This window comes from Enoplosus armatus, chromosome 12 (genome assembly GCF_043641665.1).
Source record: "Enoplosus armatus isolate fEnoArm2 chromosome 12, fEnoArm2.hap1, whole genome shotgun sequence".
Lineage (NCBI taxonomy): Eukaryota > Metazoa > Chordata > Actinopteri > Centrarchiformes > Enoplosidae > Enoplosus > Enoplosus armatus.
The window spans coordinates 12,125,904-12,145,342 of NC_092191.1; the positions used below are offsets into that span (position 1 = coordinate 12,125,904).

General features: G+C 40.6%; 2 protein-coding genes across 2 annotated transcripts; both read right to left on the bottom strand.

The window, feature by feature from the left end:
• Positions 1 to 650: 650 nt before the first annotated feature.
• On the bottom strand, positions 651 to 11,578 carry washc2c (WASH complex subunit 2C). Its single transcript, XM_070915525.1, has 31 exons — positions 11,490 to 11,578; positions 10,102 to 10,245; positions 9,719 to 9,883; positions 9,466 to 9,534; positions 9,111 to 9,284; positions 8,912 to 9,005; positions 8,769 to 8,830; positions 8,587 to 8,643; positions 8,392 to 8,490; positions 8,168 to 8,252; positions 7,913 to 7,972; positions 7,670 to 7,794; positions 7,481 to 7,565; positions 7,306 to 7,359; positions 7,019 to 7,216; positions 6,771 to 6,925; positions 6,543 to 6,653; positions 5,939 to 6,031; positions 5,747 to 5,851; positions 5,541 to 5,648; positions 5,281 to 5,450; positions 5,012 to 5,135; positions 4,297 to 4,707; positions 4,089 to 4,217; positions 3,900 to 4,001; positions 3,689 to 3,763; positions 3,057 to 3,116; positions 2,480 to 2,710; positions 1,662 to 2,366; positions 1,396 to 1,567; positions 651 to 1,302 (listed from the first exon to the last, which is right to left on the bottom strand). The coding sequence occupies exons 2-31, from the start codon at positions 10,243 to 10,245 to the stop codon at positions 1,157 to 1,159; spliced, it is 4,368 nt and encodes a 1,455-aa protein (XP_070771626.1). The 5' UTR covers positions 11,490 to 11,578; the 3' UTR covers positions 651 to 1,156.
• A 2,278-nt stretch (positions 11,579 to 13,856) lies between these two features.
• Positions 13,857 to 19,439, bottom strand: slf2 (SMC5-SMC6 complex localization factor 2). Its single transcript, XM_070916505.1, has 16 exons — positions 18,942 to 19,439; positions 18,730 to 18,809; positions 18,513 to 18,626; positions 18,248 to 18,415; positions 17,756 to 17,861; positions 17,586 to 17,673; positions 17,346 to 17,487; positions 17,133 to 17,220; positions 16,810 to 16,986; positions 16,179 to 16,273; positions 15,955 to 16,042; positions 15,708 to 15,830; positions 15,447 to 15,524; positions 15,197 to 15,283; positions 14,670 to 14,738; positions 13,857 to 14,502 (listed from the first exon to the last, which is right to left on the bottom strand). The coding sequence occupies exons 1-16, from the start codon at positions 19,158 to 19,160 to the stop codon at positions 13,984 to 13,986; spliced, it is 2,241 nt and encodes a 746-aa protein (XP_070772606.1). The 5' UTR covers positions 19,161 to 19,439; the 3' UTR covers positions 13,857 to 13,983.

A 19,439-nucleotide genomic window follows, 5' to 3' on the forward strand; every position in this document is an offset into this window, starting at 1 on the left:
AATTGATTTTCAACAGCTTCTTCTTCATCTTTTGTAGAAATTAATAGAGAATGTAAAACATTTATCAACATTAAAAAACATCTATTAAAAATGAGTGGAACAGTTTCTAATATGTTCACATATAGTCCAATTTTTTTTTACCATACAAATTTTACGAAAATTGTATTCTCCTTCCAAATGGCCCGAAATGCGTGGCAATTTGTAGCCCCATGCCAGCAAAAAGATCCCAGTCCTATATGAGACAAAAAGTATCAAAAAGATGCAAGGACCTGTGACCTACCAATGATGCTTCTGTAGTTTTTGGAGCTTCTACTTAGTACCTTATATGAAAAAGATTACAGAATTTCTAGCAGCCAGGTGGATTCTCTTTAAATGCTAATAAGGGAGCAGCTTCAATTCCTCTGTCTTTACTTTAAATAGTGACCTCAAACACCAAAACACTGAACCTTAATCATCCAAAAATGAAACAGAAATGGAGTTAATAATCACAAATCTAAAGTTCCCTTTCTTCGGAATGAGCTTCCTGCTCCACTGATCAATATTTAAGTCTAGACAGGACGCACATGCAAACAAGTGAACTGGAAATAATCACACACATTTCAGGTAGCATAAAATATGTTTCTTTTTAGTTATTAAAAATGAATTTCCTTTTTCATCACAGCCAAAGTTAAGAAATTGATGAATTTCTTATTAATAAAAACATTGTCAAAATGCCTAAGACAGTAAGTAAACACATTGATTTCTCATAACCATGATATGGCACAAACCCAAAGACATGGAATCTCAACATGGAAAAGCCAAAGCATAAACATCTTCAAAAGAAACAAAACAATTTACTGTTAATTTCTGCAGGCTTTGAGGCTAAGCATATGGTATGCTTATAAAGTGCTATCATGTATAATAAAGATTAACAGTATATAATATCTGTTACATAATATGATCTGATGCCGAGATGATTTTGGAAGTGTTGTCGGAAGATGACTGGAATCATTTTCATTTGAGTCTTTATCTGCCAAAAATACGCCACAGTATTTATATGAATTCAAATGAATAAATACTCTATCAACAGTGTATCCGATCTCCAATCTTTCAGCGATCCAAATGACAAAAGAATGAATCCACAATTGTACAAATCTGGCTACTCAGAAACAACTGTTCAGTTCCCACCAAGAGCATTAAGTGGATCATCAAATATGTTGCTTGAATCCGCTGCTGAACTGGACTCCTGAGACAGCATCGTTTTCTTTGATTTACTGGGAGCCTTCGTGACTTGTTTTACTGTGCTTGGTGAGAAGATGTCATCTTTAAAGAACAGAGAGATGGACACAACATTTGGTTAAATAGTGTGCATTAAAAAAAACATGCGTGCCTTCATGCGTTTTTATTATTGCTTACCCATGTCATCATCAAATATTGACTTGGTCTCTCCCTTTGTCTTGGACTTCTGTTTTGGCTTTAAAGTGTCCGTCAGGTCAGCAAAAATGTCTATGTTGTCATCGAACAAGCTGGCATCAAGGGTCTTTTCTTTGTGCTTCTTGTGAACTTTAGGCACAGTGGCTACTTCATCCTGGGAACACAGAAATTCAGCCGATAAGAAAAGAATTGAAGGCACAGAAAACTTTGACAGTATTATCATCAATGTAAAATAAAAAAAAAGGTACCTGGAAGATGTCCTGCTTTGAAAAACTACTGCTGATTTCTTTACTATTTGTGGATGTGGGAGTGGAGTTGTTGCTCACTCCAAAGATGTCCTCATCATCATCATCTTCTTCTTCCAAAAAGGACGAGGCCTTTGCTTTCTTAGTAGCTGACCTTGGCTTGACCTTTTGGAAAAGGTCATCAGTGTTGTCATCAAAAATGGATGGGAGTGCGCTTTTGTCGTTGTCTTTTTTCAATCCCACATTGCTACTGGCTGGAGGTTGTGTAGTCTTGGTAGTTTGTCTGGTGGAGGGTTTGTTAGTGACTGAGGAGGCCTCAAGCAGACTGTCAGAGCCAAAAAGATCATCCTCATCAGATGATGGCAGCACCTTGGTACTGCTGCTGTCTTGACTAGAGTCTGTCTTTCCAGCATTTGTGGATACCGGCAGTGTCAGTACAAAGGGTTTGGGGGAGGTTTCAGAGAGAGAAGACTGAGAAGGCGAGGAGGCAGGCAAGGCTGTGGCTGCTGCTGAGTTAGGTAGTGTCGGACTGGCGCGCGTCTGGCTGGACTTGTCTGGGGGAGGTAAGACTAAACCGGACAGACTGGGGTTCGGCCCAGCAACATCTCCACCCAGGGTCTTTTCTTTATTCTCTGCAGATCTTTGGGCTGCTTGCTGCCTCGCTGCTCTGGACTGGGGTCTCCGTTGTGCAGAACCTTTGGCACGACTCTGCAGGACAGAACATTTGCACTCACAATATCACATCAGAAATCCAAGCAATGATAAAGCAACTGAAAGACTTCTAGACAACAGACATAATACTCCAGGAAGCAAAAACCCACCTTGTGTGCACTCTGCAGTGTTGTAACCTGAAGAGGGGTGTCGAAGCTCACACCTCCCTCCCCCTTATCTGTCTGGGCTCCTACAGGAGTTGTGGCGGGGCTGGGGCTCAGGCTGGAGCTGGACACCCCAGAGGAGGAACTAGGAGCCATGCCAGGGAGTACGCTTACGGCCCCTGGCATAGTGGGGACGGCACCAGGGAGCAATGCAGCAGGATTGATCAACAGGTTGGCCTGAATATGATAAGATCAGATGCACCAATGCAATGATTTATCAAGGCGAAAAAGACAAATCTACACATTTACAGTTTCTCAGAGAAGGTAATTCAGATGAAAATGAGAAGCCAGGACTGTGGATGGAAATGAGGCAAGAGCAAATTCAAATCAAAACAGAGAATGAATGAGAATTAATCTTCATTTTGGTAGTCATGCAGCTGTATCATGGCCAAGCTTTTAAAGTTAGAAAAAGAAAGTAGATACCCTAAAAGAGAAAAGTGGGAATAGAAAAGTCTTTCCACAGGGAGGAATCAGAGTGAAATGTCAGGAAGCACATTTGATTCAGTAAAAACTAAAATATTACTTGAAGTTTCCCAATCCTTGATGAGGAATCTTTAGGTTTTACGGGGCTTGGTGCAGGTTTCTGTGTGGTCAGATTACAGTAGGTTTAGAATTAAATAAATAAATAAATGATAAATGATCTCACTTATATAGCGCTTTTCAACCTTCACGGTTCCCAAAGCGCTTTACAGCTAAGTCTCATTCACCCATTCACTCACACATTCACACACCAATGGCGACCGAGCTGCCATGCAAGGTGCTGGTCTCCATCGGGAGCAACTTAGGGTTCAGTGTCTTGCTCAAGGACACTTCGACATGACGGGGGCAGCCGGGGATCGAACCCCCAACCCGCTCTAACCAACTTCACCTCCCGTGCGACAGTGCTAACCACTGCGCCACCATGCCGCCCGAATTGAATCCAATGAAGGCATTTCTTGTGTTCATCTAGAAACATCACTATCTTTCAACAGGCAGTAAATTGGGTGGTAGATGTGTCTATCATAACATATCAAGCAAAAATAAATCCTAAATCAAAACCGCATAGCCACACAGGTACGTCTGTCCATGGCTCAAAGAAAGTGTAGTTCCAATAATATCACAGACTGTTTTCTATGATATCACTGGAGCTACAGTGTATGCTTACAGTAGACTCACCTGAATCTCCAATACAGATTCTGGACTTGCTAGTGGTGCTCTGTCATTAGGTTTACTAGGCTTCTCTGCTACTTTCTGAGAATGAATATGAAAGAGGAAAAACAAGAGAGAGAGGTGAAACTTCACCCACTGATCTAAATCGGACTTTTTTGTAAGCAGAAGCAGAAATCCAGCATAAGTGAAATCCCCAAAAAAAGAATCAAATTGCTACCGGAGGAGGAGCTTTTGGCTTGATGGAGCTGAAGAGGTCATCCTCATCGTCATCTGCAAACAGACTTTGTGCTGCTGGCTTCACTGAGCTGATGTTGGAGCTCTAGAAAGTAAAACATAGTCATGTATCCTTACCATGCATCTGCATGCAGAGAGAAAAGAAATGGATAAGAATATCTAATATACTGACAGCAGCTTTCCCTGAGGTGGCAAAGAGGTCAACGTCTGGGTCATTGTCCTTCTGCTGCGTCTGACTGAACAGCAGCTCCTCATCCTGGAACACACCTGTGCTCTTTGCTTGCGGTCGCTCCTCTGTGGGCTGTAAAAAACAACACCACACATGTTAATCCTGCAGGAGAAACGGTATACCAATGCAACTCGTCATAAATCATTCAAACCTTTAGTGTGTTTCTTGCTCTGGGTTTACTGGGTGTGAATATCGGCTCATTCCAATCCGATTCGTCTTCCTCCTCATCATCAAATAGGCTAACAGTGTTTGTTTTCATTTTCTCTTCCTTCTTCTCCTCCTTCTTAACATTTGGTGGTGGGCTGTCCTTAGAGAGGAAGCCGTCATCATTGTCAACTTCATCTAACGGGCTCTTTGTCTGCTTGCTGGTGAGAACGTCGATGCCCCCGAAAAGACTGACGGCTCCAGCAGGCTTCTTTTTACTTTCACCGCTCTCTGGTGAGGGCGATGACGGGAGCGGCTCAGGGGTCTTTGCTGCTGGCTTCTCCTGCTCTGAAGGCTTGTCTTCTGCTGCCGTCCTAGAATCTGCAGCCTCCTCCGATTTCTCCAACAGGGAGGACGACTGAGAAGCCACACCAGGTGTCTGAAGAACACAGGTATTAAAATAATTCAATCTCAGTGGGGGAGATAAAGCAAATTAAATGATGCAATAAATTAACTATCATAGAATCTAATTATAAATATCTATGTTTATATATCTGATTTTTTAATTTGATGTTTTCTGTTTAATTGATCTTAATGGTCCACTAGGGGCTGAGAAAATTATCTGTCTTGAGCTTATTAAACAGTTTTAACGCCCACCGGAGGCAAACTTCAGAACAAGATTATTTTTACATAGTACACAAAAAATAAGTTAGTGCACTCACTCTAGCAGCTGGGGCTGCAGTGTTTGTGTGGACAGCAGGTTTAACGCCAAAGAGGGATCCCTTATCTTCATCGTCATCACCCTCATCTTCAAATAAGAGAGCAACTCTCTGAGGCTTCTTCTGACTGTATGAAGAGCAACAGAACAAGATGATAGATAAGAATTCCTGGCAAAACAATGTTTCAAAAAAATGTACTTTGAAAGCGATTTTAATACAATTATAACAGTGAGCAGATGTGTTTTTGCACGGTTTCTAATGTATTGATATACCTTGACTCTTTTGTTGGAGCAAACAAGTCATCATCATCATTGTCGAAGAGGCTGCTTTTATGAGACGTTTTGGCGCTGGGGAGACTGGAGGGGGCACTGGCACTGGACTTCATCCCTCCTGTCTTGACCTCTGGCTTCCCAGCACTACTTTTAGAGCTCATCCACTGGTCCTGTCATTCAAATATTCAGGAGTGTCATATTGTACGTTCCATTAAATATTGGTATACAGCAGTGAAATATCACTTTCTGTATTCTCATACCTCGTCATCACTGAAGAGGGAGCTGGACATAGCCTTACTGGGTTGCGGTGTGGAAGCTTTAGCTTGTTTGGGTTTTGGTTTAGATTTAGCTGCAGATGCAAACAGATCCTGCAAGGTGAAGATTAGATTAATGTAATGTACTCAGCAAAAACAAACCTAGCCTAATTCAGTTTTGTGTGTGCAAGATATTAGTTAATTATTTTCACCTCTTCTTCTTCCTCATCATCAAATAATGACAAAGAGGCCTTGCTGGTTTTGCCCTGGCTTGTAGGTTCAGGCTTAGACTGGCTCTTAGGGATGGTAGGAAATCCCTATGGAAGGCAAATACATATATAGTGTAATTAAAAAGTATTATTACTGTTATCACTTTTTTTTGCAGTGAAGCTTGAGAGCCTTACCGGTGTGTCTTCATCATCAGAGAAGAGGCCTCTGATCTGGGGTTTCTGAGTCTGCTTGACAGCAGCCTTCCCAGCATCTGGAGCAGGCTCATTCTGAAATGCACAACACGAAGATGACAATTTATTATAAATAGCTTTCTAAATTCTAACTTCCATTTTGAAAGTATGAGGTTTTAGTCTTGAAAAAAATACCAGTACAGAGCAAAGAGAACTGAACTGTGTCAACAGGAGTAAAGGCCAGCGATGTACTCCAAAAAAATCGAATTTGGCCTTTTCTCAGACTGCACTCGAATATGACACTCCGAGCAAACATCAATATACTGACTGCAACTAGGTCTGTTCATTTAATGGCATCTACGGCTGATAAATTAGCTTGTGAGTCATTGCAGGAGCAGGCACGACCTCAAAACAAAAAGTTAACATAGAGTTACACTGAAACTGCAATAACTTTGTAGATACAGTGTATAGAAGGCCTGCACACACTGTGTTTATTGAAGCCCAATTGGGTCCTTTTTTTGGTTAAGAACCCTGTCATTTTGCATGTGAAAACACACTAAATTTGATTTTGTCAGGAATATATTGTTAGACAATGATCTATTCAGACCTCCTCAGATTTCTCAGATTCCTCACTGGTAGACGGCTGACGTTTGTTCAGGCCCTCACTGAGCAAGCTTTTAGTCCCAGGACCAAACATGGAGATGGCCCCTGCCGGCATCTAAAAATAACAATAAATCACATAGGAGCTCTTCTACAGGCCAAACTATGTAGATATATCAAACAAACTACGTAATTCATACAACTATTAATACTGTGAGCTGCATGTGTATGTTACCTTTTTCTCAGGATGTTTAACCTGCTCTTCCACTACCTCCTTCTTGCTCTGAGCTGGAGTTGGCACACTGTACTTCTCACTGAATATATCACCATCCTCATCATCTTCATCGAAAAGGTCAATAGCTTTCTTGGGTTTGGGTTTCTCCTGTCCAGCTGAAAAAGAAAGACACCAACACACATTGGTTTGAAGAAGAGGATCCCACCTGAACCTGTAGCAATGAAGTGCCCATTCTCACACAAACTTACCAGAGTCAGACTTTTTCAGGCTTTTACCACTGAAGAAGTCATCATCCTCATCCTCATCATCAAACAGCCCACCTCCTCCACCAACACCAGATCCTGTAGGAACCTGTTTGGAGGCAGCATTGGTCTTAGGAGCTAGAGTTCCATTCTCCTTGCTCTCCACTGAATCAGAGTCATTCCTTGAACTGAACAGGCTGTTATCTGTGGAGACAAAGTGATTTGGTTTGGTTTTAAGATGATGAAGCAGACAAGGAAGTGACATTAGCTGTCATAGAAGTAAATGCTAATACCTGGGAATACTGAAATGGCACCCGATGGAATCTTCTTTCCAGGTTTGTCAGATTCTTGGAGAGGAAAGAAAAGTTATGTAGCAATCTGCTAGTCTAGTTTTTCCTCTAAGTTTGTATCCATCTCATCTATATGTCTGTGCACATATTTGTTTAAAAAGTCTATCTTAGGTCTTACCTGCAGTTTGAGCTTTCATACTTTCATTCTGCGCCTTTTTCTCTTGGGACACAGGAGGTTTTGGTGCCTCAGAGAAAAGATCACCCTGTCACATAATACAGCACAAATCAAATTCTGGCTGCAGTCCAGAGTTAATGTGGAACTGGACTGAATAAGAGGGAGCTCTGAAAATCATTTAGCTTAATATACCTCGTCATCATCGTCAAACAGGCCTCTCCCTCCACTGAAGAGGCCACCTTTCCCTCCAAATGGGGAGAAGTCATCATCCTCCATCTTTGGTGGCTTAAACATGTCATCACTGTCCTCTTCAGCTGCTGTTACAAAGTACATAAACAGTATTGAGCAATGTACTGGGAACAATGTGTGATAATAACTAATGCATAATTAAACAAAAAATGTTTGAATTGCACTGATGATGAATGAAAGTCCTACCCTGTGGCTTTGCAAGCTTTGGTTCTTTCCTGCCTTTACTTTTCTTCTTAGATGTCAATGCTTCGAGACATGAGATGGTAGAAACAAAAATCCATGAGCATGCACATGCAACGATGGCAATCGTTACTTATTATTATTATCTCTAATGTAATGTTTTTTTAGATTAAATGTGAAGAGAACAAGGAACAAAAAATGTAATGTAAATTCAAAGTGAGATGATATACTACCAGTTGGTTGATAATGACAGTGACTTACATGCGCGATCTCCCTCTGGTTTGTTAACTGGTTCACCTTTGATTCGGGCTGCCAGCTCATCAGCAAAAGACGATGGGCCAGTGTTCTGAATGTGACATAAAAACAACCAGAGGAGAATAACATCAATGTTCCCAGAGGTAGCAACATATCTGAATGATTTCAGACTTAAATTACAAATAATCCACTCACAAAGACATCTCTCAACCACTTGAGCAAAGTTATACCTTTGTGTCGTCGTCGTCATCCCTGTCCGATTCCCCAAATATGTCAGAATCCTCATCCTCCTCCTCTTCATCGTCCTCATAACTCAACATGGATGATTTCTAGGTGAGCATGGGAGGAGAATCCAAAATCAATAAAGTTGTTCAGTTTAAGTGTAATCTTTGACGTGTTTGGCAGACAGGCAGCCAGCTTTATACCTTCTTAATATTATTGTGAGCTTCATCTTCCTCCTGATCAAAGTCCTCATCTGAATGCTGTTAAATAAATAAATAAATAAATAAATAAATAAATGCAATAAGGTGTTTATTTTTTTCTGTGGCAAGATGCAAAATTAAAACCCTTGAACTGATACTGTGAAAGAAAAGGAAAAAAGACTTACAACTCCGTCTTTGCCGTCTTCGCTCTGAATTACACTGTCTCTGTCACTGTCTACTGACATTTCTGAAGAGAGAATACACATACATGAGAAAAATCAACATTATAATGTACAAGCGCCTGAAGAAGCCGCCATGAGGATATTACCATCACTTGAGAGGTCACCAAGTCCAACATCATCTTGTTCCATGAAGGCCTGGGAACCAATCAGATATGGAAGTGGCCTGTCCACATAAAGATCCTAAAACACAAGGGCAAAAGCAGACACATACATTGATGTAAAGATGCGTTATCACATGCATTTCTGCAGTAATCCTAAATTACTGCTTCAAGATTAAGAGCACACCTTGGGCTCCAGGATGGCCTCCACTCGGTCTGTGACCTCCTCGTCCTCTGAGTCAGAGTTTCCTGCTTTGATGTCCAGATGCTCAAATGCTGACTCCAGCACTCTCAGGCCGTAGTTTACAGCTTCCTGCATCTTCGGGATCAACTCTGCCTCTTTCTGCTCTCGAGTCTTCTCCTTAAGGGAACACATAAATAACTTTCACATGGCAATACAAGACTTGTGGATAATGTGTGCTGAATACTGTAGTCATATTATCCTTGAAATAATACTGAAAAGAATTATTCAGTATAATACTGGTCAGTGTTGTACTCTATGCCAGTAAATGTTTGGAGCAGGAAGGATGAATTCTTTATACCTGCTCAGGCTGCTTCTCCAATGCATCAGCCTTGGGGATAGTCTCTTCTACCTCTTCATCATACACTCTCTGTGACAGGACACAAAGTAAAAAGACCGTTTTGTTACCAGATAGATTACATCATGTTGACCACAAGAAACACTGCAACATTTTTTGCTCCCAAAGTACACAAACAAGTAGACTGAATTGTCACAGTTACAGTATAACAAGTAAAACTGAAGTAGAACAAAAAAGTTTCAATTATATACATTACATTTTCTATAAACTGTGTATTGGAAAGCATGAGAAAGTCGTTAAAGACAGAGTGCAAGCAGCTGTCTGTGGCCTTGGTGTCGCGTATCAGACTGTCCAACTGCTTTTCAATGTCATGTGTCTTTGACAGCATTCTCTGGGAGAAGTCTTGGAGGAACAGGAAGAGCTGTGAAGAAACCCCCCCCCCAAAAAGAACAAAACGGTTATGAAGACAGCAACATTTGCAGAGTAACTCTCATTTCACAATCCTCTACCACTACTATTCAACTACAACTACTACAAACTACTCAGATGTCTAAAGAATTTCTCTGTCTGAGAAAAGATGATGATGAATTGCTCTTTTCTTGGCCTATATTAAAGCTGGGGCAGAAGTTTCTGACTTACCCCTGAGTCGGCTGCCAAAGACCAGTTGGCACTGCTCTGCCGCATCTCTTCAAGAGTCCAAGGTCTTTCCCAAATTTGAGCATCTTTCTCCAAGTGTTCACTTCTGCTTGGGCCGTTTGCTATTCCCTCCGGTAACCCACTCATCTGCAATCAGATCACTTGTTGTTATCAATGCAATTAATAATTCAGATGGGCTTTTAAACACCTGTCATTAATAAATCATTCCAACCTAAAAGAAAACTATTCTTCTTGTGTAATAATGTAGCCCACATATCTGTTTTAATGTGTATATTTGAACCAGTCTCTGTTTGAAGTAAGAATCTGAATGCATGTTTCAATGTAAAAGCTTGTTGGAGGAAATAACATTTAGGCAACGTTAAATGAACACAACAAGCACACAAACATTAGTGCCAAAGCCCAAACCATAAACTGTAGTGATTGAATCATCTAGAAACAAGTCATGGAGCTGCTACACAAACAATGCTTGGATATAGGCATAGAGGAACAATTTCTTATGGGTGCCCTACATTTACTTTCTCCAAAAACTTAGAAAACACAGTCAAATATTACATCACTTAAAAAAAGAAACCTACATTGAAAGCATTCTAAAACTCGGTTTCCTTGGCTCGTGGTGTTCACAACCTGTATCTAGCTCTAACATAACAAGTACAGTAGTTGTTATAGAAGGTAAGGTATTTGACAGGACTTTGGCATTCCTCGACAGAATCAGGGCTATCAGCGAGGCCAAATAAATCAAACATGATGCCTCCCACCAAATGAACAACCAGTGTGAAGTGCTGCCCCCTGATCAAAGGTTTAAAGCCCTTTGCAAAATAGACAGGAAAAACATTCATCCCAATGTTTTTGTTCGTGTGATGTGTTCGTGATTCAATATCAACGTGCAAAAGTGGCAGGTGCCAGAACTGAGTGATGACACAATGAAATCAAAGTGTTGGTCCTCTGATGTCCTGCTCATAGGGGAACCGTTAGTGTCTCTGTGTGTGTAGATATTGACTTTGATTTCCGGAGTCACTGAAATGCCACGAGATAAATTCCATTTTAACTTAACGTTATCTTCCCTGTAACTAATGTAACGTTTGGTTTAACTGCTCGACTTGCGGTACAACGACCTAGCTTTGGCTGTACATTGACATTACACCTTTGTGGAAGACATCGTGTTGTGTCCATATAAAGTTGACTTGGTGTTATTTCCTCCTACTAGCTTTCACATTCAAATAGGCTTGCTTCTGGAAGAGAAAGCGGGGAGTACGGGGACTGTTTGGCTAGCAGCTAGCACAAGTTAGCTAGCCAACACCAACGTTACCTACAGCAGTTCCAAGCAACACAGAGTAACATATCCACCCAAATATGAGCGCTCTCATGCTTACCTTGAATACCTCTGGTCAATTGCTGTCCACGACGGTCAACTGTGGTCAGAAACGACGTAAAAAATAAGATCGATTATGCTAAACTTGGCCTTTCCCTCATTGGTCTTCTGACAGGTCAGCCATGTTCTGTCTGCAGACAGTCACCTGACTATCGTTGCCTAGCAGCCCTTTGGAAGTGGGGCGGAGTGGAACAAAACTAACAAGCGAAGCAAAGCTAATTGTTTAGTTGGTGATTACCTTTGACTATCACACACATACCTAACTTAGCCTCCATCACTCATTTTCTGGTGGTTTATATCCAAAGTTGTGGATATTTATGTTCACTAACTCATTCACTGCCTCAGGACCATTTGACATTTACGCTAGTTCAGTCGAATATGATGTTGGTTCTCACTACAGGTTGTCCTTGCAATAGAAAGCTGCATTTTCAACACACAAGCCCACTGAAACGACACTGACACTCATTACAGTTAAAGTGGCGAAGTAATCTACTTTATCTTGTTGGCGTATTGCAAACAGTAGTGCTCAGATGGAGCACAATGACCGACTGCAGAACAGGAACACTTCGGAACATGGGAATTAAGACTGCACTCACTGGAGGAAATGCACAATACCAGAATCTGAAATCCAAATGACAACACCAATGTCACTGTAAGGCTCTTCAGTGGATTTTGCTTAAAACAAATATGGAAATATACAGTTGAGGAATATCTGCCTCTATAGCTGTGTAACATAGGGAGTAACCAAAGTGCCAAACACCATGTGAAACCCATTGAATCCTATTTACATTTCCTTAGATTAATATTTTCTACTTTCTGACCATCAGCCTGAAGGCATTTTAGAAATCAACTCAAACCTGGTAATATGGTATACTACATTTAGGGAGTGCTGTTTGAATACAAATTATATATTGGTTGCTAAAATGATAAACGTTGCTTAATGCTAACCATCAATTTAACACATTCTACTAGTGTTTCTTGAGATTACATTTAGTGTTAGAATCTTATTCATTGTGAAAAATCAAATTATTTGGGCCTCAGACATACACATACTGTAAGTCTTGTGCAAAATCAAGTTTGATAGTCAATTGAAATGTCATGTCAGTGAAAAATTTGTATTTGGCTTCTGGCATTTGCTTGCAAGTTGTGGATGCCATCGTAAATACGTTAGTTGGTTTATTTAGATTAAGAATGTATCAATATTGCTAATATTGGTGGGAGAAGACTACAATTTGCCTGAGATGTTTTATAAAGACAACAAAGAATTTTGTTAACATGTAAATAAAGTTTATTTTCTGTATTTGGCAACAGCTATAAAAAAATATTTTATCATTAAAAAATATTTTCCCAAAAGGGAAATTAAACAAATGCACACATTCAACACAACAGTGAAATTGTAACAACAAAAAAATCAACAGATAAGATAGTATGTCCCAGGAAATTATTTACAGAGTTAATTTAGTTGGCCCTTTTCACTGAATGGCACGACAGTTGGACGAGCACAGGGATAAATAATAACATTAATGATGGCTGATTCAGGGTCCTGGTATTGCGTGTGCTGTCTCGCTATCACACTATCATTACTTTGTTACTTTACACTTGAATACAACAGAGCCATCTTTAATGTTATCAGCAACCCCTGTGCTTTTCTTACTATGACCAGTCCGCTGTGAAAAAGGCCTACTACAGTCTTACAATAATTACTGTCGGTAATGAAACAATAACGGCTGAGAAACCAAATTACAATCTGATGTTTCTAAACCGAAAACTTACAGTAAACATGTTGCATAGTCAAGTCGATTTTGAACATTGTGAAACATTACATTTTACTGTAGCCAATAGCAGCCATTGCTTGCGACAATGTTTCATGTCCCAGACCCAGCAAACACTGAAAAACAGATACACTTGAGGGGATTAAGGAAAACATGCAAATTTCCTGGAATAAATATATGGACGTGTTCCCACATGAGGCTGATTTGCAGCAAAATATCATACATATGATACATACGGTCAGCTTTTCAGTTACTAAGACTGGCTAAAGCAAATGTTGGCAACAACAAATTATCAACTATTTTTGAGAAATGACTAAATTTTAACAAATGAACACAGCTGGGGTAAAAAACACAATGTAAAAACCTCCCTCCAAATAAACACAGGTTGATGTAGGCACTCAAGTGCATTATGTATATGTGCCACATACAGACGGCCATTTTTTACACATTGCACACAACTGAAGTTATTTACATGAGACTTTATCATCAAGTTATTTTTCAAAAAAGACATACAATAAATCAACATTTTGTTTCTTGTGCAGCACTAACCAAAAAGAAGATAAGGCCTTAGCCCTCGGCAAACTTTGTGGTCTCTTCTAAAATGGTTTTATTCACAAATATACAATTAACAAAGAAACTTTAGGGATAGAGGTGGGTAGACAAATGGTGCAAAGTGAGCTTTACATCAAGGAAATAGCTATTAAAGCCGTGAAAACAAAATCTCTATGACACTAAATAACATGCTGCTACCTGGTTATGGAGAGTCTCCACCTCAGTACACTCTCTGTTTCCAGCCTCTATTTGCTCATCCATCAAGTCAGACTCCTTGTGCACTGGAGGCTCCATCTCTGGCATCTCTTGGTTCAACTCCCCGCGAACTGGTTCTGACACTTCCTCCGCTTTATTTGTGTCTTCCATCATATTGTCTCCCTCCATTTCTTCTGGCTTTGGGTCGTCCCCTGTCTTGTTGATGTAATCCATCGTATCGTCTCCCTCCATTTCTTCTGGCTTCATGTCATCTCCTGTCTTGTTTTTGTCATCCATTTTATCATCTCCCTCTTCCTTCTCCTCGTCCTCAGCATTCATTTCAACCTCATTCCCTTCAGTTCCACAGGTTTCATCTTCTCCATCCTCCTCCATCACAGGCCCCTCTCCAGCATCATTGTTGTCCATCTCCTGCTCGTCTTGGCTTTTTGTCAATGTAACCACAGTCGAAGGCTGCCAATAATCATACAACTTACCCTACAGGAGGAAAATACAGAATTGTAAATCAGAATTATAAAATCTTTTGACTTTATTGGAGGACTCTTGAACTGAGCCTATTCTAACTGACTATTGATTTTTTTTTTTTTAGGACTAAATGGTGTAAATAAAGTATATATATATACAAGACTGTGTGACTACTGTACATGGAGAGGCCTGGTCCTCCGAAGGAGCATCTGCCACTTGGTGTAGATCCTGGCCACCAGGTCCTTTACCTGGAGGGAGAAGGGGAAGGACGTTGTATGAGGTGAATCACTTTTACATATTCACATTAGTAAATAAAAGTCTGGCCAAGTTTCTGAGAGGATAAGCAGGTACCCAAAATATGTCACAGTGCAAAGCTACAATGGCATCTATCAGTGACAATTATGATAATAATTGAAGTCATTATTCAAGAAAAAATGCCCAAACTCCACTGGTTCCAGGTCCTTAAGTGTGGATATTTGCTGGTTTTCTGTTTTCTTAGTCTTCCATGATAGTAAATTAATATCTTTGGATTTTGGACTTTGTCGAACAAAACAAGGAATCTAAAGATATCACCTTGTGCTCTGAAAAACTGGGCATTTTCTGCTATTTTCAGCCATTTTTTAGACTATTTTCAGGTGTGTGTGAATTACAGCAAAAGGGTCATCAGTAAGGCTCAACTGATTTTTACTGCCCCAATCATACGCACCTTGCTCCGGTAAAGACATTTCTCGCTCTCTCTGATGTCACACTTAACATGCGTCTCCAGCTCAGAGCACAGGAACAGCAGCTGCTCCTGACAGCCAGAGGAAAAAGGCAAGCCAATATTAACACACCTCTCACAGGCAAAATGATATCACCATCATCACACATTAAAAACCTCCATGATAAATTAGCTGATTAATAATCAGTGGCCCAACACTTGAGACCAGCAAAAAAGGAAATAATTTAAGTCAGACCTTTTGATGAGCTGGGAAGAACTGAAAATTGGAAGCTTCATTTGCCAAGGTCAGAAGGCTATAGCAGAGGTAGTAGGCCTGAGACACAGAGAGATAAATCATATTTAATCAACTCACAATAACATTCAGTTAACATTCTGGGAAAACAACATTTTAGTACACAAAATAAGAAAACTAGATATAAAAAACAAGACAAGAAAACTCTAAAATTCACTGTAGGTTGGAACATTTTGAAGATCAAGGCATTGACCATATGCTCACCTGTTGGTCTAGGGTGGCCATGTCCTCCTCTTTATCTTTCTGACACCTGCTGGAGGAGCTCAGCATGCCTCGGAGAAGGGTGGAGGGTTGCATACGGGGCAGGTACAGCCTCAGTTCAGAGAGCTGAGCATGGCAGAGAACAAGGAGGGGAAAACTGTAGATTACTGAAGACGTTCATTACATTGTGATAGTCATTTAGGAAATAAAAGGAAACTGTCTATGCTTACATTACACACAAACAAATTACCTGAATCTCTTTTTCTGTAGCTCTGTAAGTACAATTTCCATCTAACAGTTTAGAGATCATGGACAGGCTCAGATGTCGACGCAGCGTCCTACATGAAAAAAAGTAAATAATTTGTGTGTTTCAAAAACAATATAATGGAATTAAATATCTAAAAAAATCACTCATTGTGTGGGAAAAATGGAGACAAGCAGACCAGAGATAGAAAAACAGATAAAAGGACTTACTTTCCATGTGTGTTGTCAGGCAGCAGTTGAACTAGCAGACACATGTTGTGGTGGTCATCTGTCAGATCAGTGAGGGCCAGACAGATTCTGGGCAGCTGAAAACATTTTAACATTTTAAATAAATAATAAATAATTAACTAAGTAAAATAAATTAAGTGAGCATCATATAAGATATCAACCCCAATAACTTACATTTGTAGACAGAAGGAATAGGCAATAATGAAATATCATCTTGTCAACCGTCAGTGGAAGTGTATCGTTATCGTTTTGAATATGTTATGATTTTGCACATTTTGCACACACATTTCCCATGTAATGGTATATATTTAGATATTGGAAAATATTTCTATTAGTGTTGAACAGGAACAAAACAAGAACTGGCTGTCAGGGAACAACTGAAAGAACTAAAACCCTGTACAATATCATCTGCTGTTGGAGCTTACTTTTTGGGTACAGCATCTGAAATTGAACAGGCATGTGATTGGCAAAGGACAAAAAAGGAGGAAAATATACAGAACCCTGGGTGAAATACAACAGCAAAAATGCAAACCTGTGCTCTAAAAGTAAGTTATGGTTCTCATTAATCCGCAACTTTTGAAAATCAAGAAATCCGAGCCATGCATGAACTGACCATGGTGTCCCAGTCCTTGAAGTTGTTGACAATTTTGTATTGCAGAGGATACAGCTCCACACTGGACTGGAGGATGAGCCGTGTGTCCAGGCCCAATCTTCCCACCACAGTAAGCAGCAACAGCAGCTCATCGTCGCTGTACGCCCGTGGACAGAGGCCCATACAGTAAGACAGGTACTGCAGACGTAAACACAGGAGAAACAACCAAGTGGTGAATGAACTGAATGGTGAAATTGTGGTTTCTCCAACATTCTCTCTTTCTCACAGACATGACAGCAAACTGTTCGACATCATACAGACATCTGTTTCCTTTTGTGTCTCACCTTCAAGATGCTGTTGCAGTTGTGTTCAGGGAAAGTGCTCTGTTCCTTGTAACTGGAGGGACTCTCACTTTTGATGTAGATGTCCTCCCTACACAAACAGAGAAATTCAACTGCATGAAATTAAAGACATCAAATAAACAACTTTCAGCTTACATCTGCTTTTAAATAAGGAAACGATGACATGAGTGAGTAATCCCATAAACAGCTACTTACAGCAAATCTCCCTCTGTGAATGAAGGCTGCAGATTTTCAAAGGGGAAGAGAGTAACAAACGCAACTCCCATATTCATCAGGACCAGCACCACATCAGCCAAACTGGGCACCCAAACTTTAAACTGCTGGCTTCCATGTTTCACTGAGGAGGCATACACACAGAAAAACACATGTGAAAAATGTCTTAACAATAGTGAGTAAATACCAAACGCTTGTGGGGGTGGGGTGGGGGACACTGACCTATCTGATAAGCAGCAGTGCAGGCTATGTCACAGAGAGCCTGAAGTATCTTTTCGGATACCATCCTTTCAGTATGGACTGACATCATCTGACAAGATAGAAAAATGACTGCCAAAGCTCAAACATTTGGAAATCTCTACTGACATGCTACAGGTGTGTGTGGGTCCTACCTTGAATAGGAAACGGGTAACCTGAGCTGGACAGGGCGAGTGACAGTCGTAAGCTTCCTGGAACAATCCGATATTTACATGCAATCTCAGCTGAGCAGGGCTGGACCTGACAGAGGGCAAGAAAACATAAGTGGAGAGAGAAAGATTAGAGGAGTTAATTCTTTAGCCAAACTAACAGTCTAAAGCTTTGCTAATGGCCAATATTAGCTGCAAACACACACCACAGTATAATGTGCTGGATGTAACTAACAACATACTGAAGATTCATAATTTTTAGCCTTACCAGCGGTGAGGCTAAAGGAAAAGGCCATAGTGTCATTTAAATCAAAAGGGTGCATCCCCTTGTGAGCATTGATGTGCTCAGCAAATTTCATTCAAGAGGAAAGCTGTAGGAGTGTCCAAAGCAGAACAAAAGTTCATCCTCTGGGAAGCAGTGCAGTTTTCAGTTTTGCTTTGAACATTCATATGAATATACACACAAAAACAACTCACCAAAGAAGCGTTTTCTGTGCTGTCCCCTGTGGGTTGACAATGCATTGTCTGAGCTGCAGTGTATCATGGTTGAAGATCTGGCCAAATTTCTCCAGGTTGAACACTGATTCTCCTGGAGGCACTTCCCTGATTGCATTGGACATCAATGAGTAGCGCTGCAGGAATTCCCTGAAAAAAGAAAAAAAATCCAGATTACAGTTAACTCCTGTGCAAGGATTGTGTCTCAGTGACAAGATATAATGCGTCAGTGTGCTTCTGCACTTGCTTCTGTTCAGTGGAGATGCCCTCCTCCCGGTTCTCCTCAGCCTCCTCATATTCAGCTATTCTCAACAGGTCCTCTTTACATGCAGTTAGAAGTTGTGTCTCAATCTCTTTAGCTCTGATGGATAAAAACAATATGGAGAAAGTTAACTCATCTCACGTGCAACTACTAAAGCTCAAATTAAAAAGGTAACAGTGTTGACATTTTCTGAATAATCTACTTTTTATTGGTGTTTATTTCCTTCAGCATCTGATCGAGGTCGTTCTTGTACACGCCTGACTTTGTGGTGGATGGCATTGGCTGCTGTGGGAAACACAACAGACAACATTTAAGATCCAAAATGATACAAGTTGAATTTTACTGATCCTTTAGCTCAGAGAGTCATACATTCATAACTTTATGTAAAATAAAGACAAGCCATGTGGCGCTTACACTTTTTGACTGGCAGCTGTGATGTCCAGGTGTACTAGGCTCTGAGAAGGCTCCCTTCTCCGGTGTGTCTGGAGGCTTGGTAACACGCTCCATCATCTCCTGCAATGAAACCATCTGCTCCTCCTCACTGCTGTGGGAGCTCTGGGTTAGATCCAAATCTAACGCAAAGCTCAGGTCTAGGTCCAGCTCCACTATAGGATCCTCTTCATTCGCCTGCATTCTAGACCTTTCATTTGCCTGCCTCTGCAGCAGTGGAGACTGAGCACGATGAGATGGAGAAGTTTGTTCAGAGGCAGCAGTGTCTGCCTCAAAAGCACATGATCTCACATTGTTGGGAAGAGATGTGCGTTTCTCATCCGATTTAACACTCTCATCCTTTAGCTGCATGCCTGAAGAGGAAGTGATGGGACAGTTTTTGAGTTCACCGTCTTTAGAGCAATGGGATCTTAAGTTTTCAAGTTTTACCCGCTCTAAAGCTAGAGTTGGCAAGCACATTTG